Source organism: Eleginops maclovinus, chromosome 6 (genome assembly GCF_036324505.1).
Source record: "Eleginops maclovinus isolate JMC-PN-2008 ecotype Puerto Natales chromosome 6, JC_Emac_rtc_rv5, whole genome shotgun sequence".
Lineage (NCBI taxonomy): Eukaryota > Metazoa > Chordata > Actinopteri > Perciformes > Eleginopidae > Eleginops > Eleginops maclovinus.
The window spans coordinates 25294367-25321731 of record NC_086354.1 but is presented as its reverse complement, the minus strand read 5'-3'; the positions used below and the strand labels follow the sequence as shown (position 1 = coordinate 25321731).

General features: G+C 42.5%; 1 protein-coding gene across 1 annotated transcript in view; it reads right to left on the bottom strand.

The window, feature by feature from the left end:
* The window catches only part of dlg1b (discs large MAGUK scaffold protein 1b), a 62187-nt gene extending 35044 nt beyond the window's left edge, over nt 1-27143 (bottom strand). The window contains 5 exon segments of the mRNA XM_063886294.1: nt 306-389; nt 391-465; nt 15703-15866; nt 24089-24220; nt 26537-27143. Coding sequence (XP_063742364.1) covers nt 306-389; nt 391-465; nt 15703-15866; nt 24089-24220; nt 26537-26555 — 474 coding nt within the window. The 5' untranslated portion in view covers nt 26556-27143.
* Nucleotides 27144-27365: the final 222 nt, after the last annotated feature.

Genomic DNA, 27365 nt, shown 5'->3' with positions numbered 1-27365 from the left:
TTTGTTTGACTAGAATAAAATAAACAGTATATTTCACTGACAAATCACGATGTTTCATATAGTTTTTAATTATATTTAAACATCTGATTACTTATGTATTATACCTGTACAGATGGAGATAAAAAAGCCAAATAGTTCATCGTTTACTTTTTGTTTCTAGGCTGAATAAATGTATATATTTCACTGAATAATCACGAGGTTTTTCTAAAGTAAAATATGTTAGAGGAATGATGTTAAAGGTGAAGCTGTAAATGAACACAGAGAGGGATTGATGGAAACTCCTGAGAATAATCATATCTTTTTACCTTCATAGGTGAGATGTGAGCGTGCGCTACGTATCCGTGGACGTTCTCGATCAGTGACAGGTTTTTCTCCGCCACCTGAACCAAGCTCCGGACCCCCCCCCTCCTCTGTCAGCTGGGGGGAGTCCTGAGGAGACGAATCCTCATCCTGGTGCCGGTACTTCTGCAGGAGAAACAGGGGGAAGACAGTCAGGACAAAGGAGCGTGAGAGAGGAGCTGGTTTCACTGGGAACACCTTCGATTATTCATCAGATGTGGGGATATGTGAAGAGCTTATTTCTAATCAAAAGCAACCAAAATCAGAGCATGATGTCAGACAGAGAAGCCTCGTCAGAATACTTAGTTGGGGATTTTTTAGAATAAAACACTAATATTATAAGAAAAAATAAATAAAATGTTTTAAAGAAATAAGTTAAAGTAAAAATGTGAAATAAAAAGATTTAAACAAAACACAAACATTACTTTATAAACAGAAAAGAGTTCAATTCAATACAAATGTGTAAATAAACAGAAGTGCAGTAAAATATGAAGTATAATCAAATACAAATATTCATATAAACACAAAATAAGGAGTTAGAAGCACATTATAAGGAAGTCATGTTTTAAATATAATCATCTAAAAATGATGTATACATTTCAATCATCACAAAATATTTGAATAAACATGAGAAGTTCAAATAAAAAAGAATCTGAATAAAAGAAAATGCATGAAAACACAACTAGTGAAAATGCCCAGTGAACGAGGAGTGGCGACAGATGGAGAGCACCAGGAGGCTGCAGGACCACGACGACTCAGAGGAAGAACCACGACGACTCAGAGGAAGAACCACGACGACTCAGAGGAAGAACCACGACGACTCAGAGGAAGAACCACGACGACTCAGAGGAGACTCCGAGGAAGAACCACGATGACTCAGAGGAAGAACCACGACGACTCAGAGGAAGAACCATGACGACTCAGAGGAAGAACCACGACGACTCAGAGGAAGAACCACGACGACTCAGAGGAAGACTCAGAGGAAGAACCACGACGACTCAGAGGAAGACTCAGAGGAAGAACCACGACGACTCAGAGGAAGAACCACGACGACTCAGAGGAAGAACCACGACGACTCAGAGGAAGAAGAACCACGACGACTAAGAGGAAGAAGAACCACGATGACTCAGAGGAAGAAGAACCACGACGACTAAGAGGAAGAAGAACCACGATGACTCAGAGGAAGAACCACGACGACTCAGAGGAAGAACCACGACGACTAAGAGGAAGAAGAACCACGACGACTCAGAGGAAGAACCACGACGACTCAGAGGAAGAACCACGACGACTCAGAGGAAGAACCACGACGACTCAGAGGAAGAACCACGACGACTCAGAGGAAGAACCACGACGACTCCTAGGAAGAACCACGACGACTCCGAGGAAGAACCACGACGACTCCTAGGAAGAACCACGACGACTCCGAGGAAGAACCACAACGACTCAGAGGAAGAACCACGACGACTCAAGAGGAAGAACCACGACGACTCAAGAGGAAGAACCACGACGACTCAAGAGGAAGAACCACGACGACTCAGAGGAAGAACCACGACGACTCAGAGGAAGAACCACGACGACTCAGAGGAAGAACCACGACGACTCAGAGGAAGAACCACGACGACTCCTAGGAAGAACCACGACGACTCAGAGGAAGAACCACGACGACTCAGAGGAAGAACCACGACGACTCCAAGGAAGAACCACAGCGACTCCGAGGAAGAACCATGACGACTCAGAGGAAGAACCACGACGACTCAGAGGAAGAACCACGACGACTCAGAGGAAGAACCACGACGACTCAAGAGGAAGAACCACGACGACTCAGAGGAAGAACCACGACGACTCAAGAGGAAGAAGAACCACGATGACTCAGAGGAAGAACCACGACGACTCAGAGGAAGAACCACGACGACTCAGAGGAAGACTCCGAGGAAGAACCACGACGACTCAGAGGAAGAACCACGACGACTTAGAGGAAGAACCACGACGACTTAGAGGAAGAACCACAAAGACCAGGAGGGCAGAGGGAGCCTCCTTACAGCTTTGAAGGCTCCCAATGAAACCTGTACTTTGTGATGGCAGTCAGGATGGATGTTTATTTTGTTGATGTGTGTTCTGTATATATTGTTGTTACTGCAGTGAAGCTTTTTAAATCTACTTTATTTTGATGGATTAAATTAATGCATTCATCAGTTATTGATTATTGATTATTGATTATTGATTATTGTTATATTATTTTGTTGACATTTATAACTTTAACTAGAAATACTTTTTATTTGACTAAATGTGTTAAATATGTATCTAATGTATTCATTTTGGTAAGCCAATATTATCCATGTTTGAGTATTATGGGATGCAGCACATTCACAGTCAGTCTAGCTGTTGGTTTCTCTGCAGTCAGCGACACACAGGGCATCCTTTCAGAATAAGAGCGTGCAGTCGGTGTCAGAGCGTCCTTCAGAGACTCCGAGCCGCTCGCTGTGAAAATGGAAATGTGGACGTAGGAAGCAGCGAGGAGTTTCCTGTGATGACGCTGCATCCTCCTCCTCCTCCTCCTCCTCCTCCTCCTCCTCCTCCTCTTTCTCACAACGCTGACTCCTGCCTGCCAAAAGCTGCTATAAATAGTAGTGGATGTAGCAGGATGTCGAGAGGAGGAGGATGAAGAGGAGGATGAGGAGGGTTTCTGGATGATTCAGGGACACAACCAAGCGAGGAATAATATCTGAGTCTAACGGGAGGATTGTTCATGTCTTCATGACCCCTGAGCATCACAGAGCGTTCAGAGCTCGCTTTAAGCATCCGCATCTTTATTAGGGGAAGGGCACGACTGCATGCTCCCCATTATACTCTAACATATTCATATATCTTGGTACAAAACGCACATTTTCACATTCATTTACTTTCTTTTTTGATTTAATTTAAACATTTATTTTATTTCTTACGTTTAAATACATATTCCTATTTAATGGATTTGTTTTATTTATATTACATATTGTTCAATGTACATATATAAATAAATATTTAAATTCCATTTAATTTAAATTCCGTTTAGTTGTTTATTGTTTTATTTATTGCTAAAATGGGGCAACTGTTACGAAACCCACTTTCCCCCGGGGATAAATAACGGTCTCTCCTCCTAGTCTCCCTTTGGTGTTTTAAAGTGGTTTATTAAATGTGTAATATTAAGATCCCATGTTCGACAGTCAGATCTTTCAGGGTACATAAAGTAATTGAATAAACCCGACATGTTGGAAAGATGTTTTCTAGACAGAGGAAGAGACCATTTCATCATGGAGGGGGGGTTGATTCACGAGGCGGGTCATTTGAAGAGGCCCTGTTCTGCTTCCCTCTCCTGGACCTCTAAAAGCACTGTACGCTGCTTTCACTTCACAATGCTTTTCTTTACGTTTGGAAACGCGTGTTGAATGTTTAAATGTGATATTTAAGAAGCTGGTCCTGCCTGACAGTAGAGCAACAATATATAACATGTAGAATAAAAAGGTCTCAATCACCGAGCGGAGGTTAATCTCAAGCCCAACCTCCAACACCCAGACAACAGAAGTAAAGCGCACTAATCTCCGAGGATTAACAATCCCACCCTGATGCCGGGGTCAGAGGTCAGCACCCTGAGACAGCATCAGCCTTTTAAACGGTTCAATTCAGCATTAAAATCTGCACATTTGGTCCTCTGCATGTTATATATTGTCCTAAAATGCTCCATAGATACTACAAACTGAAAGTAAAACAAAGGAAGAATCAGCATTTTTCACTATTTTGTGAGATATTGATCAAGTATTTTAAAAACTTTCCCTTCAACGGAACATTGTGACCTCACTTTGGAACACTAGCGCTCCAACACACTGTACGTGATACACTAAAGGGGCGGGACATCCCTAAGCGGTTGACCAACCACAACAGAGCAGACTGGGCTCTGGTTTCAGACGGGGGGGTGCTGTGACATTTAACAAAAACAAAAAGGTCTTACTGTGAAGGAAGCCGGCCGTTTACAGAAAAGAGAGAAAGTATTTGTCAGCGGAATCCCAAAGTTCCAGTGACATCACTATGTAACACGCTCCTCTGTGATATTCGACCAATCGAACAGCAGCAAACCGTTCATTGATGAAGCGTTGGTTAGCTGCAGCCGCCCCAAAAACAAACTTTACCACCAACAAAACTTTATTGACAAACACAGTTCTGGACGTCACTACACAACACTCGCTAAGACACAGGGGGCGGGACATCTCTCAGCGGTCACCCAATCAAAACAGAGCCGGTCAGCTAACCAATCAGAGCATCTCTAGAAACAAACTCCACCTCCGCAACAAAACTTTATAAACACACGGCGCTCGACACACGCCCCCCTCCCACGTGAGGAGTCCCCCCCACCCCCCTCCTCACCCACCTTGCAGCCGAACATGAGGGAGATGGTGCTGTTGGTGCAGGCCACCTTGCAGTGGCACAGCATGGGGGAGAAACACTCCACCTTCCTCCCGCCGGGGGACATCTTGGCCGAGAGTCGCCTCCTCCTCTGGGAGCTCCGCCGGCTCCACGCGCCTCCCCCGCCAGCATCCCCCTCGCCTCCCCCACCTCCCCCCCCACTACTGCTGCTGCTGCTGCTGCTCCTCACCATCCGCCCTCATTCCTTACGTCCTCCATCGCGGCGGGGGAGGAAACGACTCCCAGAGCTCTTCCTTCCTTCATTCACACCTCCCCCTCCTCCTCTTCCTCCCCCTTCTTCTTCTGGAATATATTCCTCTCTCTCTTGACCTCCTCTCGCGCGCTCGACTCCTCTCTCCCCCGCTCGCCTGTTTTCCTCCCCTCTCTCTCCCTCTCCACGCTGACAGTGACGAGAGCCGAGATGTGTTTCAGTGTGTGGGGGAGAGAGAGAGAGAGAGAGAGAAAGAGCAAGAGAGAGAATGTGTGTTTGAGGAAGAGAGTGTATATGTGTGTGAGAGAATGTGGGTAAGGTAGACAGCGAGAGAGAGAGAGATAGAGTGTGTGTGAGGTAGAGAGCGAGAGAGATAGTGTGTGAGAGAGATAGAGAGCAAAACTGAGAGTGTGTGTGGGATAGAGGGCGAGAGAGAGAGAGAGAGGAAGAGAGTGTTTGTGTGAGAGAGAAAGGGAGAGAGTGTGTGTGTGTTTAAGAGAGAATTCTTTCGTACCGTTATTTTAAAACATTAGAGCCTTTTTTACTTCTTAAAGAAACCTTTCACCAAAGAGAAAGTGAAAGTAAAACCAAGGCTTCCTCAGTGTGTGTGTGTGTGTGTGTGTGTGTGTGTGTGTGTGTGTGTGTGTGTGTCTTTATTTCCTTATAAAAGCATTATATTGACTGTCAGCATTATCCCGCACAATAACTCTGGGTCTTCTCTGAATAAATGTTGATGTGGAAAACAAGTCTTCTTCTGTTCATGAACTAAACAGAACATTCCAGATGTCGATTTACGTAAAGCTGTCGTAACGCGTTCACGTCGTTATGGTCCTGATGCTAATAAAGCTTTTTCAATTCAACTTAATTGAGCGAGAGCGCGAGAGAGAGCGAGTGTGTGTGTGTATGTGTGTGTGTGTGAGTGAGTGAGTGAGACACTCTCCTCTGTAGGGGTGTGATTGGTCTCGAGGGAGAGAGAATGGTCACATGACTCATCGGAAAAGAGAGAGATAGAGAGAGATGGGAGGGAGAGGGAGAAAGGGAGAGGGTTTCCTCAGGGAAGGCATAGTGATGGAGGAAAGAGTCAGTGATGTGGAGGGGGAGAAGAGGAAGAGAGAGGAGGAAGAGAAAGGCAGAAGAGAAGAGGCAAGAGGAAGGAGGAAGAGGAGGAAGAGAGAGGCAGAAGAGAAGAGGAAGGAGGAAGAGGAAGAAACAAAAGGAAATAAGAGCCAAGCTGGCCAGCTGTTGTAATTGGTCCATCGCTTAGAGATGTCCCGCCCCTTAGCCTATCACGTACAATGTATTGAAGCGCTTGCCAAAAAGGAGCGCGAGTGTCCCATAGTGATGTCACTGTGTTCCGGCAGTAAACAAAGGAGGTCATGGGGGTCCTTGTAATTTTGGTCTGAGTTAGTCTCTGTAAGATATTGAATGTGTTCAAACCATTATTCCACTGGTTGGATCTTCAGAGATGCATTTTGTTCAAATAAAGTACAACTACATTATTTCCCTCCGAAATGTAAGAGAAATAAAGCTTTAATCAAAACTACAGAACTCAAGATACCTCAGAATTAAATAAATAACGCACTATTGGAATTATTACCAAACACAATATAAAAATATGTATTTAGCACCAAGCTGAACACCTTCAACCACACCAGCAGGGGCAGCATCTCAGCAGGGGGCAGCATCTCCAGCAGGGGGCAGCATCTCAGCAGGGGGCAGCATCTCCAGCAGGGGGCAGCATCTCCAGCAGGGGGCAGCACAGCATCGTTTGAAACTTCCTCTGTGGTGTTTTTCTAATCAACTGCTCTTAAAATAATCAGATTTCCCCCACATTTAAAGGTAATGAAGTTATTATTTGGTGCGTTGTAGTTTATTCCAGCTTGTCCTTCATACTTTATATTATATATCCTATTGATGTTTGTCTTTCTGCTGTTGATTTGTATATTTTTAATGTGTATTTGTAATTATTTCTAAGTATATTTAGTGTTTAAGTGACGCCATCTGCTGGATGTTTATTTGCCTACACCAACCTTAGGTTACAAAGTCACACGACAAACAGGAAGCTTCCTATTGGTTGAATCCAAAGTTAAAATAACGACCAATGCTTGATGCAAACATTCTGCTGAATTAGTTTTAAGGTCCCATAAAACTGCCATTATAGTAAAAATAATAGTCTTGTGGTGGAGCAGCAGGTTCAGCAAAATGAAAAGAGAAGATGAAAGAGACGGTTTGATGTGACCACAGGATAAAAGGCTACTTTAATGTGATCAGAATGGAAATAGAAACCGGCTTCAATCAAACATTATACCAAAACAAGTCTCGTTTTCGTCCGCAGCTTCCCTGCCCCTAAAGGATCAGTTCAACATCTTGTTAGAAAAATTGACTTTCCTTTACGCTGCCTTTCAGAGACACACAGAAACACAGAGCTGCATTATTCAGCGGGCAGAGCTGCAGAAATGACAGCTGAGTTTAATATGCAGGAGACTCCATCGGCACGAATACAAAGGGAGAGAAAGGGGGAGACTCGGGGGAGACGACCGTAACAAACAGGATCAGAGGAAACGCCTGCAGAATAAACCATTACTAAAACTACAATAACTTTAACCACAGCAGCGTCACAGATAACCACGACCACCGGAGGCTGAATATGTACTACGACACTTGAATGGAAAATGGACTTTACTCCATCAGGTCTCTGGACCCCTCAAAGCTCCACATACTGCGAGCCATTCACACCTCAATCATGCAGAGCAGCACCACTTGCTCTAGGGAAGCTATCACACACACACACACACACACTCATACACACACTCACACACCGTTGGCCATCGGGAGCAGCTCAGGGTTCAGTATCTTGCCCAAGGACACACATGTTGACTGCAGGGGTTGGGGTCCAACCAGCAACCTACTGCGTCAAAACCGACCCACTCCCTCGCAAGTCGCCTTGATGGATTGCTATTAAAGAGTAACCAGCTTATACATGATTATTTTGAGCGTTTAAGACACAGATACAAAGCTCCACACAACCGCATCTGTTTCTCTTTCAAACTATTATTTGTTTTAATACATTTTAAATGTGACATAATAAAAAACACCAATGATAAAAACAGTTTAGAAAAACCTGAAAAAATGCACATATTTAATTTGTCCAAAAATGACAAATGAAAAGTTGTACGTTGTGTGTATTTAGAAAACTACGTTAAAAAGGATGTAGTGGTACCTGCATTTCATCCCTATAGTGTCACAAAGCAAGACACTATCAACAAAAGATATTATGCAACATCACGAAACATTTATGCACAACGTAAAATAAAAATATCAAGCACTTCTAATTACCCATGTCTGCTTTCTACAATATTTGCCCCAAAAAATCCACACATTTTCATTGATTTCAAGGATCTGTGCTGAAAACACCTCCTCCATGCTAAAGCTTTACAAGGTTGACTTCCTGCTTCGATACAGTGGTGCAGGAGTGAGTCCTACCACCCCAACGAGGGACCCTTGCAACGCTTACTTCAGGTTTAGCCGCAAAAACACGTCCTCACTTCAACACCAACATTCATTTGCAGAAATCGCAGAGTTCTGCAGTGAAAGGGCTCAGCCGTCAGCAGCTGGCTCTCTACTGCCCCCATAGACACCTTTTATTGGAAAGCTCACGCCATTCCGTCAGTCGGACTGACTTCAAATCTTGCAAACATACGCAGCTGAAAGAGCTCTACAAAAAAGCTTCCGGAACCACTAAGATCTGCCCAACAAGTAGAGAGTAAAACGACGGATACTTCTTTCTGTTTTGACTCGATAAAGATGAGATCTGATGAACAGCATCGAACGTATCTGCCATTAGTAAGCAAGGTAAGTAATAATAAAAAACATGGCCGCCATTAATAAAAAATGTATTAAGATAGGCGGGGCTAAGACGGCAATTATCCAACAATCGAACATTTTGTTGGATACATTTTGGGGAGTAAGTGTACAGAAAGCTTTACCATCCCAGCCGGGACGCCAAAAATACCACAAATGTGTACCTCACAACCAAGGGACAGAATTTCACAGAATTTGACATCCCGAAGTTGTCACCAAGATCTAAAGTACCATAACAAGCGATGGAAGTGGGCGTGGCATAAGTAGCAAACTATGCGTTAGCTGAACTTGCAGGGAGCTGGAATACGTCATTGTTACTTAACACTAATCGTTTAGGGGTTAAGGGAAGTCACAGTCATTGGTACATTACGCAAGAACCCATTGACCTTCACTATGAATTACAGAAACGTTGTAGACTTGTGTTAAAATTACTCGGTAGCACCCCTTACTGGGTGCATGCTTACATGCTTAAGTAGTTGAGCATTCTGGCTGAAATAACCCCATTTTGCTAAATTGTGAAGGAATAATCGATAGCGGAAATTTTGAAGTCGTAGGTCGAAGGAAAGGCCACGTTTTTTGGACAATTACCATGGTAAAACTTCAACATTGTTTTTACATCTCAGATATAAACTCCTGCTGCTCCACATTCACAGAGACCTTCACCGGTAATGCCTTGAGTTGATGCAGAGTTTTAATGTATGGAAACATCCTCTCAGTGAAAGTGTGTGTGAAGGTGTGTATGTGTGTGTTAGAGTCAGGATCCCAGAAGGACAGCTTTCCTCTGTTCCAGTCCAGACTCACTCTGACCCTCTGGAGCTCCTTCTGCAGGGGGAGATCAGTGTCTGGATCTGATGGAGACTTTGCTTTGTATCCAACAGACAAGAACCGTAGTCTCCATGATCCAGACTCAAAGTCTCTCTTCCTGTAGGCAGACTCTGCTGACACACCCACTGACCAGCCTGTACTGTCTCCAATCTGGACGTCCCAGCTGTGAATCCCTGAGTTAAAGCCCTCAGAGCCCAGGACAGAGCCGTAATAACCCAGCCTCTCTGGATTATCAGGAAGTTTCTGTCTCCTCCTCCTCTCACTCTGGTCAGATCTTCAGACAGGATGAGGTATGGATCAGCAGTGTTTGGGTCCAGGATGAGAGGAGAGTAGGACACCGTGTCCTTCATCTTGCTCCAGATGTTGAAGCTGAGGTTGCCCAGGTGTTTGGCCTGGTCTATCAGAGCCCCTGAGGGCTGCTGTGGATCCTCCAGCAGGGGGCGCTGCAACCTCTCCACTGCAGCCTTGTAGTTGTGCAGGAAGGAGACGTCTTCAGCTCTCAGCTCCTCCTCTGTGGCTCTGACTGTGTGAAAGAGCTGCTCTGCCGATCGAATAAGAAGTTAGTATTCCAGGTATTCCCTCCTGTAGACGTCCTCTCTCTGTGGAAGTGGAGATTTGTGTTCTGAATCTCACTCTCTCTGTTGATGTGTGTGTGAGTGTGTGTGTGTGTGTGTGTGTGTGTGTGTGTGTGTGTGTGTGTGTGTGTGTGTGTGTGTGTGTGTGTGTGTGTGTGTCCTTTTATGGCTGTGTCTCTCGGTGGTCAGTGTTTCAGAAAGCTTTTTTTCTCTACAGTATACCACAAACTACTCCTAAAAAAAGGGATCCCCAGTCACACCCCTTGCCCAGCAGCAGCCAGTCTGTAAAAACATGAAGGAGTTTTATAAATCTGGCGCTGACGATAAACCCACAAACTGTTGGTCAGCTGCTCTCAGAGAAACCACAGCTCTTCTAACACCAGCTCCCAGTTTGTGTTGAGGAGGCGACAGAGCAGACGGTCCTCTCTGGTAAAGCTTACAGTCAGGGCTGGCTCAGGCTCACTCTGACCAGCCTCTAGGCTTGCTGGTGTGCAAGTCCGAGCCTGTTCCAATGGGATTCCTCCATGGGATTTTGGATTAGGTCAGAAAATAAATCAACTAAACCTGGGAGTAATTCTGGAATAAAGCTGGGAGTAAACCTGAGAATAAAGCCTGAGTTAGTTCTGGAATAAAGCTGGGAGTAAACCTGAGAAATCTGGACTCAAAACACACCTTTTCACCAAGGCTTTCTCCACTAGTTTGATAGGTTTATTATTCCGCTACTTGCCCCCCCCCCCCAACCTGTCTGCCTCTTTTCCCCTACTCACCCCTACCCGACTTGTAAAGCGACCTTGGGTTTCTAGAAAGGTGATATGTAAATGTTATTATTATTATTAATAAAGCCAGGAGTAAAGCCTGAGTTAATTCTGGAGTAAAGCCTGAGTTAATTCTGGAGTAAAGCCTGAGTTAATTCTGGAGTAAAGCCTGAGTTAATTCTGGAGTAAAGCCTGAGTTAATTCTGGAGTAAAGCCTGAGTTTATTCAGGAGTAAAGCCTGAGTTAATTCAGGAGTAAAGCCTGAGTTAATTCAGGAGTAAAGCCTGAGTTAATTCTGGAGTAAAGCCTGAGTTAATTCTGGAGTAAAGCCTGAGTTAATTCAGGAGTAAAGCCTGAGTTGATTCTGGAGTAAAGCCTGAGTTAATTCTGGAGTAAAGCCTGAGTTAATTCAGGAGTAAAGCCTGAGTTAATTCTGGAGTAAAGCCTGAGTTAATTCTGGAGTGAAGTCGGAATAAATCAGAGATTCAATCCGGGAGCAAACCGTCTACGGTGTGTGTTGGTATTTACTTTTTTTTTTAAAGGCATTACCTTAGTCGTGAGAATACAGATGCAATCCATCGTTCAGAGCCGCGAGTAAAGCCCGGGAGAAACAGGCATGTCATCGCCTCCCTCCCTCCCCCTGCTCCGGGTGAGTCAGGCAGCTCCCTCACGGTTTCATTAAGTGTCCGTCTTCCCAAAACATGGCACACACACACACACACGCACACCAACAGCCTCTATCTACCGGTGCAGAGCCGCTTCCTCCCACCCGGAGCTCAGCGGGAGCACTGGACCACTCCGAGGCTACGTTCACGGGCAGTGGGAAATCTCAAATCTGAAATCTCTCCTGAAACCAATGACACTCATCCTTTGAAGTTCATGCTCAGAATCAGAATGGGTTTTATTACCAAGTAGGGTTGCACATACGCGGAATTTGTTTTGGTGCAAATTATGCGTTCAGAGACACAGGAACAAGAATAGGTTGTTTAAATAAAAAATAGAACAATTATAAAAGTTATTGTTACAAATAAAAAATAATACAATATTTACACAAAATATAAAACTGAGTTCAGTAAAATAAAATACGACACATACTATATCCAGAGTGGAGCGCTGTGCAGATTTAAAGGAGGTCGTGTGGAGCAGAAAGGTGCGACATGTGCAGGATCTACAACAGATTGTTTGCATGATGTTTTAATGGAGCGGATAGTAGTCAGTGTGAGTGGGGTTCTAGTGAATGACGCCGTAAGTAACCACACTCATTACTAGGGGATAGGAAAATATTGTGTTGCAATAATCCCTGACTTCAAGTCCTATTCAATTAGGTAATGTTTGGAACTCTTTAAAAATAGCTGTTAATTCCAACAGCAAGTGAAGGCCACGTTAGAATACCTGTATTTGATAGTGTAATACTCACAGGGTTTGTTTGATACATATGTCAAATGGCACTAATCCTGAAAGAAGTAAATAATTAAGCTTATATGATAGAAGGAAAACCCCCCCGGTCCCAGGGCTGTACAAACATTTCAAACTGAGATCATCAACTTCTTATTTCCTCTAAACAACGAACACATGACGATGTTATAAAACACAAAACAGGAAGTGAACCTTCACAATAAAAGCACAACTAAAATCCACAAACCACCACCGTTATCGGCCCTGAGCCCCAGCACAGCTCCAGTCCCAACGAGTACATGAACTCAGGTACTTCAGAACTTGTACTTTCCCCACCTCATGATGATTCATTTTTTCACTTCACTATATTTTGGTGGTAAATGTTTTATTTTACAGCTAATTTGGAGATTTATGGTTTAAATAATACAATATAATCAATCAAGTAAATAATGATTTAAAAGTGTAATTATATAACTGCCTATTTATTAAAGTTAGATTTTAAACTTTAGTATTGTTCATTTAACAATTCATTCTTTATCAATTAACATAAAAACAAGACTTTATGACACATGATGTGAAAGAGCATCTTATTTCTAGTATTATTATTATTACATTTGTTTATAATTTGATAGTATTTAAACTCCTAATGAATAAACTATTATCATATATTTGTTCATTATTTATTATTATTATTATTATTATTATTATTATTATTAATAATAAAAATAATAATAATAATAATAATAATAATAATAATAATAACAATAATAATAATAATAATAACAATAAAAATAATAATAATAATAATAATAATAAAATTAATAATAATAATAATAATAATAATAATAATAATAATAATAATACTGATGTTTTAAAAATTAAATTATTTTCCCATTGCTTTTGTTCCAATCTGCTGCACAGATAAATATTGACAGCATTAAATCTGATGTGTCCTCCTTATGTTCTGTTCGGACCGCAGGTGTGCTGTTCAGAGCGACAACATGGACCCAGATGAATGAAGCGCGATGACCCATGACCCCTGAATGCAGCACCGACTCCTCAACATGTCGCTGTCAGTCGTTCATCATCATTAATATCCTTAATATCAAACCAGAGAGGAGCAGCAAAAAGCTAATGAATGTATTTCATCTCAACTATTTTCATCCAGACTTTAGATTCCTTGAGCAGGCCGTGGAACCATCAAATCTGGTTCTTCTCCTCTGGTTTTTATTTTACAGTGAATGCAGCGACACATTGAAGCGATGACCCCCGAACCCCCCCACGCCCCACCGATGATCCACATGGACAGGATGGGACATGCGACACCCCCCCCCCCCCCCCCCCGTAGGTGTCCGGTACTTACATGTCCGTCCGGGCCAGGGGGGGCGCTTGTTCTGCGCCAGCGTGTGCAGGATTTCATTTAGGAGGGGGGAGTCCTACGAGCAGCCATTTAAATATAACCAGAGAGAGAGAGGGGAGAGAGAGACATTCAACACAGGACACAGCGGCCCAGAGCGACGACGTTCATCAGACTGACAGCAGGACAACGTCCACATGCTATGACGGTCACATGACCTCACCTCACCACCGCTAAGCTAAAGGAGGCTAATGTTGGGCTATAAAGGAACTACAGCACGGTCACATGACTTCACGTCACCACCGCTAAGCTAAAGGAGGCTAATGTTGGGCTATAAAGGAACTACAGCACGGTCACATGACTTCAGGTCACCACCGCTAAGCTAAAGGAGGCTAATGTTGGGCTATAAAGGAGCTACAGCACGGTCACATGACTTCACGTCTCCACCGCTAAGCTAAAGGTGGCTAATGTTGGGCTATAAAGGAACTACAGCACGGTCACATGACTTCACGTCTCCACCGCTAAGCTAAAAGTGGCTAATGTTGGGCTATAAAGGAACTACAGCACGGTCACATGACTTCACGTCTCCACCGCTAAGCTAAAAGTGGCTAATGTTGGGCTATAAAGGAACTACAGCACGGTCACATGACTTCACGTCTCCACCGCTAAGCTAAAGGAGGCTAACGCTGGGTGTGATGACGTTGAGTCGTCTCATGTAGTCACTTGTTAGCATCCGCTCTTTCTAAATCTACCAGTGGGTTATTTACTGATGTGTTTTATGAACAGAATGTTAAAATCTCCAGCCCAGGGACAGGAAGTGCTAATATGCTGAGTCATGCCTGGGTTTTGGACTCATTCCTGGATGTATAAAAGAAACCTCAGCTTCCAGATGTTGATACAGACTCTGTTTGGCATTTTAGGCTTGTTAAATTAAGTCCAAATAACTTCTCTCAGTCTCATCCTCCAGGGAACCACAGGATGGTGAAATGATGACGCAGCATTAACAAACGGTCCGGACAGAAACAGGATGACTCAGCAGCTCCTGATGTCCGCTCATCTCTGAAACACCGACCACTAAATATTTCATCCACGTTGCTCACAACTCGGACTGTGAATCCCTGAGACACCGATGCTCCGGGTACACTGATCTGAACCATCAGCCAATATTCATCATGTGGAAATATTCTGCTGAGTCACAGACTACACAAAACTGTGGGCTCATGGTTTTAAATATAAAAGGCGGGTGTTAGCAGCGAATGATTAAGGTATACGAGTTAGTGGTGCACCAAATGCTTCATAATACATAGACAGTGAAGCTGGCTGGATCCCTGCAGCCGGCAGCAGATCAAACACTGAATCCTGAATCCTCTTCAAAGGTCTGATCTATTTTTAATAATCTCTATTTTTACTGCAACAGTGACCAGAACAGAGACAGGAAACAAGCCTTTTAAATCCAGAAACACATCATCCAGAACCAGAACAGTATTTATCCTGGACTCCATTGTAGAATAAAATAAAAATTAGGAATAAAATCAAATAAATAAAAAAGAATAAAATCAAATTAAGAATTAAGAAAATAATGAATGAAATAAATCCAAAACAAAAAAGACAATGAAATAAAAAAATCACGTTTCCTCCTACGAAGAGGAGATTGGGTTTGACGGCTTTTTGGACGTTTAAGAACTTTAATTAAATAAGTAAATTCAACAATTAAGAGTTGAATCAAATAAATTAAATATAATAATCAAGAAGAAATAAAAGAAAATGACAAATAATTAAAAAAATTATATAATCAAGAAAAAAAGCAAACAAACAAATCAATTTAAAAATAATAAAAGAAAAGAGAATAAAATAAAGAAGAATAAATATAAGAATATGTAATATCATTTAATTATAAAGAAGTTATAAATATGCCTAAAAAGAAATTATAACTGTCGCTCTCCTTACCTCGATGCTGGTGCTAAGGCTGGGCAGCGTATCGGAGGTGGCCGTCGGGCTCTGGAGGCTGGAGAAGTCCCACAGCTGGACGGGCGCCATGGGGTCCGCCGGCTTCGACGACTCCCCCCACCGCTGACTGTCCAATAAGGTCACTTCGTAAAATTCCTGGATATCTGGGACACAAAATCTCTGTTTTAATGAATACTCTGATCGCACAGAAAATGCTTCTCAATAAGGATGTGATTAAAACACATCAAAGTTTCAAGATGGAAGATTACTGAACAACTTCTCAACGGTATTAAGGCTTTTGAGACGGAGCAACGCCTGCAGGAGAAGTACGTCGTTCATTTTTCAACTTTTCATAAAGCAGGGAAATTGTAGTAAACTTTTTTTTGCAAGTGATGCAACAGTGTGTGTGTGTGTGTGTGTGTGTGTGTGTGTGTGTGTGTGTGTGTGTGTGTGTGTGTGTGTGTGTGTGTGTGTGTGTGTGTGTGTGTGTGTGTGTGTGTGTGTGGTTATTAAAGGTCGGTCTCAGCTGTTCTTCATCAGGTTACATGGTTGCGTAGCATCAGAGCAAACAACAACAGCCTCGCTGCTATCAAGGAACAACTACACAGTAAACAAACACTCTCACACACACCGCTCTTATTTATGGTATTACCATCTGCACGTTTTGACTATATAAATTAGGGTTAGGGTAACTGTTTACTTCCGGAACATAGTGACATCACTATGGACACTAGCGCTCCTATTGGCTCACGCTCCAACACATTGTATGTGACGGGCTAAGGGGTGGGACATCTCTAAGCGGTAGATCAATCACAACAGAGCCGGTAGAGACTCTACAGACTGATACACACCTGAACATCAGCAGGAGAGGACTCTTTAAAGTAGAGACTCTACATACTGATATACACCTGAACATCAGCAGGAGAGGACTCTTTAAAGTAGAGACTCTACATACTGATATACACCTGAACATCAGCAGGAGAGGACTCTTTAAAGTAGAGACACTACATACTGATATACACCTGAACATCAGCAGGAGAGGACTCTTTAAAGTAGAGACACTACATACTGATATACACCTGAACATCAGCAGGAGAGGACTCTTTAAAGTAGAGACACTACATACTGATATACACCTGAACATCAGCAGGAGAGGACTCTTTAAAGTAGAGACACTACATACTGATATACACCTGAACATCAGCAGGAAAGGACTCTTTAAAGTAGAGACTCTACATACTGATATACACCTGAACATCAGCAGGAGAGGACTCTTTAAAGTAGAGACTCTACATACTGATATACACCTGAACATCAGCAGGAGAGGACTCTTTAAAGTACTCTTTCCTAAACTCTGGTTCTTCTCAGTGAAAGTTATTTTAAAAACACAGGATTTTTTCCTGTGTTTTTTGGCTCTTTCACAATAAAAGCCCAACATGTCAGTGCCACGTGGAGCTGCTGCAGGATCAGCGCTCTGTGATCTCTGCCGCTCCAGACTCTAAACCAGTATCCAACTCCACATTAAATCCTGCATGTCTGCTGTCATATATCTGACGCCCTGCTGAGGAGCACACCTCTAAACAAAGATAATGATCAGCTGTTATGCAACACTCTGATGACTGAAAATAACTCTACATGAGAAACCTAAAAATAAAAAGTTCCCTTTCCTGTCCGACTCTTCTCAGTATTGAAGCTCTGCAGAAACATGCATCCAACACATGGAGACAGCAGTAATACTACACATCAGATATGTTAAACACACACAGGGAATACTTTAACTACATTTAACCGCAGTATAAATACTTTATTTGATGTACTTTAAAGCAGGGCTGCTCTCCAGTGCGTTAGTACCCACCACAAGGGGGGGGGGGGCTTAGTCAGTGGGATGGTGAGTAGTTAGCGGGGAAACTCCAAACCGAGCTGAGGATTGTTCCTCTCTGTGTGCTTGAATAACACCGTCTGTCTGGTCCTTCTGTTGGAGCGTTACGGCGGGTAGGATGCTGGGTTTATTTATCGTTTGGCTCTCTTTGCTCACCTACTCCCCCCTGAGAGCAGCTTCCTGTTTCTGTCGTTTGTTCGGCATCGTCTTTGGTTTTGGCGTAAAACACTTGACACGACATCATGCTCGCTCATCCACACCGACACTTCAGACACACACACCTCATATCAGTAGCTTTTCTTTGGTTTAGGTTATTTAGTTATAATAGAACACCACTTTGTACCTCGAGTCCTTAACATTTCTTCTGTCAGGGCCCAGAGGCCAGACCAGGACACACAGCTGCACACTGAAGGCTTGTACTATAACAACAGATACTCCAAAACCTATCAGTTTACTTCCTTTTACATCAGAATGAGTAGAAATAATTATACTTGAAGTACTTTAACAACACTTTACTTTACAACACTACTTTTACATCAAGTACTTCCACTATTTGTTGTAGTCAGCACGTGTTCACTACATTTAACTGCACACTGACAGCTTGTACTTTAAGAACAAACACTCACAAAACAATACTTTTACTTTGAGCCATTCAACTACATACTGCTGGCAATACTACTCAGTCAGTAGGGGCTTGGACTGGGAATCGTAGCGTTGCCGGTTCAAGTCCCCGAACAGACTTGAAATATGGAAGGTGGACTGCTACTTGGAGAGGTCCCAGTTCACCTCCTAGGCCCTGCTGTGGTGCCCTTGAGCAAGGCACCGGACACCTCCAATCCCCCCCTCCCCATTGCTCCCCAGGCGCTGCACAATAGCTGCCCACTGCTCCCAGTACTAGGATGGGTTAAATGCAGAGGACACATTTCACTGTGTGTGCTCTGCTGTGTGCATGTGTGTGACAATAGAGAGGGCTTCATCCTCCCATTCTATCTTTCACTTTGAGTAATTCAACTACATTTTACTTCAGAATCAATACTTTTCTTTGAGTACTTCCACTGTTTTCTGTACAGTCAGTACTTTTATTTTATTACTACATTCTACTGCAGTCACTTTCACTTTGAGTACTTCTACTACACTTTTTGTACAATTGCTTCTTTCACTTTTCACTGCGAGAACACTCCTCAAATACTACAGCTAATGCACACGAGATACGTTTTACTGCAGAATCAATACTGAAGATAAATAGAAGTTATAACGTGCTGAAAATCTAACATGGAGTTTACTTCATTTGTTTGTATTTATTTTATTTGTTTTTATTCCTTGTATTTTAATTGAAGATATTCCTGATATACAAACAAATATATACAAAATACAAAATCAGACGATTATCACAATAATTCATAGATAAATCAATGATGAGGATACATGTTTAAATCATGTACATGTGGTTTCATTTGTAATAACTTTAGAGCTTCATGTGTTTCTCAGTGCAGAGGGAAAACCTCACGGTAATAATTCATAATTGATTAAATATTAAGAGTTATTGTTGTTCTTCTGACTGCATGTCTCCGTTTATCCGTCTTTATTTCAGGAATAATAAACAGAGCTCCTCCTGACTGTACGCTTTGTTCTGATTGGACAGAGATGCGTATTCTTCCCGTTACAGCTGCTGTCGGTGAACATGCATTTTATTTTGGCGGGTCGTGGAGAGAGAGACAAACAGGCATCTGTACTCCGAAGACAAACACCAGGGCCCAGTCTGCCCTGTTGTGATTGGTCACTTAAGAGATGTCCCGCCCCCTTAGCCTATCACATACGATGTGTCGGAGCGCTAGCCAATAGGAACGCGAGTGTTCTGTAGTGATGTCACTGTGTTCTGGAAGTAAACAAAGGAGACCGATGGAGAATTGTTTTACTATTTAAAAATGCTTTTTGGCTTTATTTAAGTGTGAGAATTAAGATATTTATTTGAGTATTTTCCTTTAATTAACTAAAACAAAGTAAAGGAAACGCATGTTTATAACTCTTAAAGTCACCCTCTTATTTTACACTTTGAAAAGCACCCAGACATTTTATATCTGACTTCAAGTGATGTTTGTTTTGACTCTCTTTATCCACTTTGAACTGATTGATATATACAGTTATCATTTAATGCAAGGGCTTCTCAAAAATGACACTAATTTACATAGAAATTAAACTGCCAGGAATACTCTTTCTTATATTTGGTCCTTAAAAGCGTTCGATAAATGCCTTAACTTGACTTAAGTAAAGGGTTTTAGTATTTCTCCCCTAGCTTAATGAGCATAGCGGGAAATGTTTACAGATAAATAGGAATAGAACAAAGTGACCCACATGCTAACAGTAACACCGAGTGTTTCTGGTTACTCAGAACACGAGAGATGAGATTAGATTAAAGACATATAAACCACTTAGAGTGAAACTCAAAGGCTCTGCTGTGGAGGCATTCATACGAGACGCCGTCGCTATGAGAGGGAAGTGCACGGCGAGTCTGTGCAGAGGTCCCCGACCGCCTCAACGCTGAAACACTCCGAGGAATATTTAAAACTAACAGCTGGATTTCAGATTGTCAAGCACTTCTCAAAACTAAGAAAAACTGGAATTCTTTTGGACTTTTAAAAAGAAGCTGATTTTACATTTTAAATGACTAATAAAAATAAGAAGTGGATTCTTTCAGCACGTTCTCCTGCAAGAACAAACACTGGAACATTTGAAGTCTAAAAACCGAGTTTCACATCTTAAATTAGTAACAAGTGGGAAAGCAAAGAAATGTTGACACTTTTTGAAGCTTTGTTTTACATTTTAAATTACTACTGAAAACTGAGAGTATTTCTTGACTTTAATGAAGTATTTTTTTACCCTTTGAAGCGAACGGAAATAAGTAAAACCGGAACCTTAAAAAACTTGAAGCCGAGTTTTTTTTGTTGACATTTAAATGTAAAGTTATTCATGAAAGAAATTAGAAAATAGGAACATTTTAAAACCTTTTATCGAACGTTAGATTACAAATAAAAAACACTAAATCTGGAAGTTTTAGAAGGACGGATGAAAAACCATCGGTATTTTTGAGACCGTTTACTTCTAAACGTATCGTATCAGCACGGCAGAACACTGAACCTGTGATTGATTATTCATTATCGATCAAATAATAAATGTTTGTTTATGGTATTACCATCTGCACGTTCTCTCTTCGGCCATTTCAAACAAATAGTCATATTTGGTTTTCGATCTGCATTCAAATCAACAATGAAAACATCAAAACTAAAACCTGCTATACCCTAACGCTGAGATGTGAAGACTTTGATAGAAACATTAAACTGGATCGTCTCCCAGCGCTGCTGCCTGCTCTCCGGGTGCGTTTGTCACGCTCACCCTGACATCCCATCTGATGAAAAATGCATTTCTGTCTCTCACTCCAATCTCCCAAACCCCCAAAAAGATGTCTGAGCTCGATGTAATCCCTCCGAGGACACGACGATTACCCCCAGTGCATAATCCACACACACACACACACACACACACACACACACACACACACACACACACACACACACACACACACACACACACACACACACACACACACACACACACACACACACACACACACACACACACACACACACACACACACACACACACTTCAGTCTCTTTCACGCCAGCCTGATTCCTCCCGGGGAATTGTAGGGCGTTTAAGAAATGCTTTCCAGTTTAACAAATCAACACCAAAGATATAAAAAGGGGTTTGGTGAAATCACTTTCAGTTATTAAAATGAAAGTGATTTCATGTTCAAACAATAGTTTATATAAAAAGAATTTAGCTTTGTTTGAGAAATGAATCTGTTTTCAAACTAGGATTCATACAATCATTTTATATTTAATTCATATTTACATTTTTAATGACCTCAAATTTAAAAAGGGACTTGTGTAAAATTCACTCCAGAAATATGAAACTGACTCGTTTAAAAAGTATGTTCATTTCTTAAATGTACAATAGCTAAAAAAAATATACAACTCCAAAAAAGAGATAGTTTGTATAAACTGCTGAGAGCTTTTCTCTGTGGTGGATTCAACAGACACTGGAATGGTTGCCATAGCCCAACATTAGCCTCCTTTAGTTTAGCGGTGGAGACGTGAAGTCATGTGACCGTGCTGTAGTTCCTTTATAGCCCAACATTAGCCTCCTTTAGTTTAGCGGTGGAGACGTGAAGTCATGTGACCGTGCTGTAGTTCCTTTATAGCCCAACATTAGGCTCCTTTAGCTTAGCGGTGGTGACGTGAAGTCATGTGACCGTGCTGTAGTTCCTTTATAGCCCAACATTAGGCTCCTTTAGCTTAGCGGTGGTGACGTGAAGTCATGTGACCGTGCTGTAGTTCCTTTATAGCCCAACATTAGCCTCCTTTAGTTTAGCGGTGGAGACGTGAAGTCATGTGACCGTGCTGTAGTTCCTTTATAGCCCAACATTAGGCTCCTTTAGCTTAGCGGTGGTGACGTGAAGTCATGTGACCGTGCTGTAGTTCCTTTATAGCCCAACATTAGCCACCTTTAGCTTAGCGGTGGTGACCTGAAGTCATGTGACCGTGCTGTAGTTCCTTTATAGCCCAACATTAGCCTCCTTTAGCTTAGCAGTGGAGACGTGAAGTCATGTGACCGTGCTGTAGTTCCTTTATAGCCCAACATTAGCCACCTTTAGCTTAGCGGTGGTAACGTGAAGTCATGTGACCGCGCTGTAGTTCCTTTATAGCCCAACATTAGCGTCCTTTAGCTTAGCGGTGGTAACGTGAAGTCATGTGACCGTGCTGTAGTTCCTTTTTATAGCCCAACATTAGCGTCCTTTAGCTTAGCGGTGGTAACGTGAAGTCATGTGACCGCGCTGTAGTTCCTGGGAGATGCTGCCTTCAGGGACCAACACAGAAATACCACATCCCTGCACCTGAGCTGACGAAGTGTAAATGCATCCGATGTGAGAAAGAGAGAGGAAGAGGAGCAGGAAGTAGCTTCATCTATTAGTGATGAAGACGCTGAGGACGAAGAGTACAGGCTGCTGATGGTTTGAACGAGTATTTTAAAGCTGATTTTTACAAACTCTCCTGACTGCACCGTACCACATGTGTTTCCTGTGAGGTGATGAAGGACAGGCGTACAGAGATACTTGTTGTACATTCATCTATGATTCATCTGTGGCACTGGTTTCTCTTACGGTAGTTACTCTGATGGCACGTGACGGGTTAAGTGGTGATGTTACGTAATGAATCGGTTGCACCGTGCATCCTCTGCATGAGTTGTGTTTGAGTTTCAGGATCAGGGATAAAAGATCACAAATGTTCCCGCTAAGGGAGGTGGAAGAAGTGCTCAGATACTCCAGGTACCACGCTGGAAAATCAGGCAACGGAAAGAGCGTTTAAAATGTATTCTACTTCAGAGAAAGAAATGAACGAAAATAAATAAATGTTTTAATTACTAATAAAAAAACAAAGAACTGGAACATTTCTTGACTTTTAAAACTGAATCTCACATTTTAAATTATGAATTAGAAGAGTTAAAAACTAAATTCAATTGATCACGAAACAATCAAATCTGAGCCTCTTTTTCCCAAAAAATGGCGAAGGACAAAAGACATTTAAAACATTTAAAAATCTCCTAATGTTTAAAAAAGTGACTTTATTTTGATTCTGTTTTTGTTAATGACCTCACTTTAAAGAATACACTATTAAAACGGTGTCGGTCATTAAGGGAGATAATTGATAAAAGCTTTGAATAAAATTACCTAAAATTTGACAGAAAGTCAGTTTTTCTGACAACTTTGAGTCAAAAACCAATAAAGCAAGTCGACTCTATTGTGTCATCTTGACGTCAGCTTCCAGTCATTTGAAAACTAAGACCCAGCAGATCTCAGCCTGCTGCCTCTCCTGTAACAACAGAATCCCCCCCCCCACGATGGTCTCTTTATGACGTCTCGCCCCGCTGAGATAAACAAACCAACAGCAGCACGGCGGCAGCCGCCTTGTGATCGCTCTGTTATTCTTTTAAATTTGTTTTGTTTTTAACAAACTGTATTTATTTATTCATGGTTTTTTATTTATTTGTATTTTTCAGATTATTTTTGTTCTGATCTTTTTGTTGTAAAATAAATGCATTGTGTTATTTCCTTAACATTTTTGCAGGACTTGAAAGCTCCGTGACAAACCAGTCGCAGAGTTTCCCTGTGTGAGTTAAGGGTCACATCAGTCGACCCTAAAACTGCCAGAAATGGATCCAGCCTCCTCATAACCTCCAGCACTCTCCAAATCCTTCAAGCCATGTTTTAGCTCTTGCCTGCGTATGCTAACTAATGCAACTTGTGCTTTTCGTGCAAATTGGCCAACATCTAAGTTAGCGTCCGGAAGTTTCTACGTGCTGGAGACCCCTACTCTATATTTCCCTCAACATGTCCAGGTTCACTCGGATGGAAACCAGACCATAATGAAACACAGCGTGAAGCCACTGACCGATGAGCGCCTGGAACAGGTTGCTCTGGAAGATGTCGATGACTCTCTGGATGGAGCCTCGGAGCTGCCGGTCCTCGGCGTTGTGCAGTTTCGCCCGATAATCCTCCAGCAGCAGCAGGGCCCGCTGTGCATCTGTGGGGGGGGGGCAGAGAGATATGAGAGAGATATGAAAACCGATGCCTGTGCAGCTTTAAATCTGCAGGGCAAATCAAACAGCAGCTCACTTCTTCCTGCATGCATACGAGACTGCTGAGCGCCTGAGCGGGCACTACCTGTGTTGTTGTTGTTGTTGTTGTTGACGACATATACACAACTACACTGAAGGTGGGATGTTTTTTATAAGGAGGTCGATGAAGACCCTGTTGTTATCGCTCACGAAACACACTCAAAACAGGGAGAAAGACTCCCCCAAATCCTGACAGCAGACGGTCAGAACGCCACATGTTTTAAGGTGATGCAGCCCTCCACACACCTGAGCCTATTATGGGGTGTCGTCGGAGGTCGGACAACAGCGAACCTGCGCAGATTGTCGGAGACCCGCTCATCGCTGCAGCAGCTGTAATTATACGTTACGTCTCGTGCAGGAAAACCAGCAGTGGACTCCTTTAAGAGCACGAATACCATGGTTTTAAAATACTCTGCTCCCAGTTAAAGTCTGGAACAGAACTTCAGCTCAGTGTAAAGTATAGAGACTCATTTCTGCTGCAATAATCTCTCAGAGACTGTTTGAAATAAAACCAAAACTGTGGAAGGGTTAAAGGACAGTGTGGAGAGTCTGGTTTAAATAAAGGATCTTTATAGGCAGATGACGGTCAGTGTATCGGGTCTCATTCGGGTTTATGGAGCATCACAACTTCAGAGTCTGCTGCTGAAGAATCAGACCCTCAAATGAAACCAAAGGAGATCTGATTAAATGTTCTTGGATTCGGGGCAGAGTTAAGGGAAAGGTTGTGATTAAATCATGTATTAAAACACACTTTGATTCCCTTTATTTGGGTTATTTGCAGAAAACCCTGCAGAGTAGAAATGTTTAACAAATGAAAACCTTAAAACAATAATCACTTCAAGGCTTTCATTTAGGCTCAGATTCACTTTCAAAATAAAGGTGGTATTAGAACCTCTCTCTGGGTTTGGGAGCTTTTGAGAGACGCTTCTCAGTGATATCCACTTTTTATTCTTTGAGTGCATAAACAAAGTATATCAATGATTATTAAAATGGTCTTTACATGCAGCCAGTAATAAGAGGGGACACTTTGTCACAGCCGAATCGTAAATACGGCAGTGGGAATATGGGAGTTCAAATAAAACTAGTGGGAAACTAAAGGGAAGAATAACGACGGAATGATCTATTCAAATAACCTTTCATCCTCTTTATTTGCAGAAAACCCTGTAAAGCTAAAATATTTACCAAATAAAATATATGTTTCAGGTTGTTATTAAAGTTGGGATGCTATAACTCACTGTTGAGACCATTTGGGAGTTTGGAAGTGTATAAATATGATAATTAATAAGAACACTTTTCTATTTTCTCATCTGCTTACAGCTAACCTACTTGCTGTGCAGGGCCGCTGTAAATACGCTATCATAAATCAGATTAAATGCTTCTCAAGTTTGACTCAGGGTAAAGTGGAGTAAAGGGAAGACTAATGGCTAAATGATGTATTAAAATATTCTTTGATTCTCTTTATTTGTATTACTTGCAGAAAACCCTAAAGAGCTAAGATATTTCACAAATAAAAGCCTTTAATATACATATACATATATATGTATGTATTTCAAGTTATTAACATAAGTCAGGTTGCTTCTTACCCAGTGTTCTGGGAGCCCTTCCTGTGCAGGACTGATATATCTTATATTATAAATCAGATGAAATGCTCATGCTTTTTACTCAGGGTAAAGTGGAGTAAAGGGAAGTATAAAGACTACATAATCTATTAGAAATATTATTTAATTCCCTCTGTATTATTATTTGCAGAAAGCCCTGAAGAGCTACGATATTTAACAAATACAACCCTTTAGAAAGGTTAATGTTTCACACGGTCCTTGTGTGAAGTCATTCCCAGGTTAGGTTGCTCTAACTCCCTGCTGGCACCGGTTGGGGCTGAAAGAGCCTGGAATGGTGAGTGAGAGCCGGGAGCTCCGGGCTGCGGGACGGCTGTAAATATTTGATCATTATAAGAGTTTATTTTTAGTTGGGCTCCTCTCCAGACAAGGTGCCCCATATACAACTTGGTTAGCACGAGAGGCTAACCGGCGGCTAGCTCCTTACTTTAACTCACTTTAACTAGCCCGGCACGGTTCGGCTCGGTGAGGCCGATACAAGCCGTGCTGTCTGGGTTAATGAAAGAGTGATATACCTTCGTTACCGGCTGTTTGTGTGTAAACCCGAGGGTGCAGTTTGAGTTTCTCCCTGCAGGCAGTGGTTAGCCGCAGAGCTAAAAGGCTTACCTTTCTTCCTCACTGGCATGGCTCGGCTCGGCTCGGTTCTACTTCAGTGTTAACCACATACACTCCTCACACACAGGGCGGTGTTTGTACTGATCACTCTGTGTCTCCAGGTCTGCAGAGATCCCTCCACGACGACAGCAAGTTCCAACAAAACAAACTCACTGTCAGGGAAACTGACACACACAAAAACAGAAGTCTCCAGGGGAGGGGAGGGGGGGAACAGATCCGGTTAAAAAAAAGTAATATCACAAAAATAAAACCTCCAGTAGGTCCGCGACTCTTCGTGTTGTACTTCCCCGCCTGAGAGGCTCCCTGCCCCGGCGTGCACCGCGCAGGCTGACCGCTAAAAAGTGTCAGCACCGTGCGCCATGCAGACACAGTGTAAGATCCAGGCACGAGCTGCGGGGGGGGGGGGCTTATGATTATCCCAGGAGTAATAATAACAAACTTCAGCCTCTGGAGGCACGCCTATCCGTGCCAAACCCGGAATGGTTTATCCCGAACTGGTACGCACACTTCCTATGTGTATCCCAGTAACAGCCTGCACTCGTGTCAAACTTCTCCCAGTCTAAACCCCTCCTCCTCCTCCTCCTCCTCCTCCTCTCTTGCACTTCCTCTTCTTTTCTTCCTCCACCTCCTCCTTCTACTCCACCTCCCCAGGTTCACAAATTCCAAACTTTCCTCCAAAATGGCGTCTTGCGGCGCTGCAAATGTGAACCATGTGATTTAAAAAAAACCTCCACCACCCCCCTCTCCTCTCTCCAACCTGCAGCCGGATCCTGCAGCTCACCTCCGGGCACCGAAGAGCAAAAGGAGGGCGTGGAGGAAA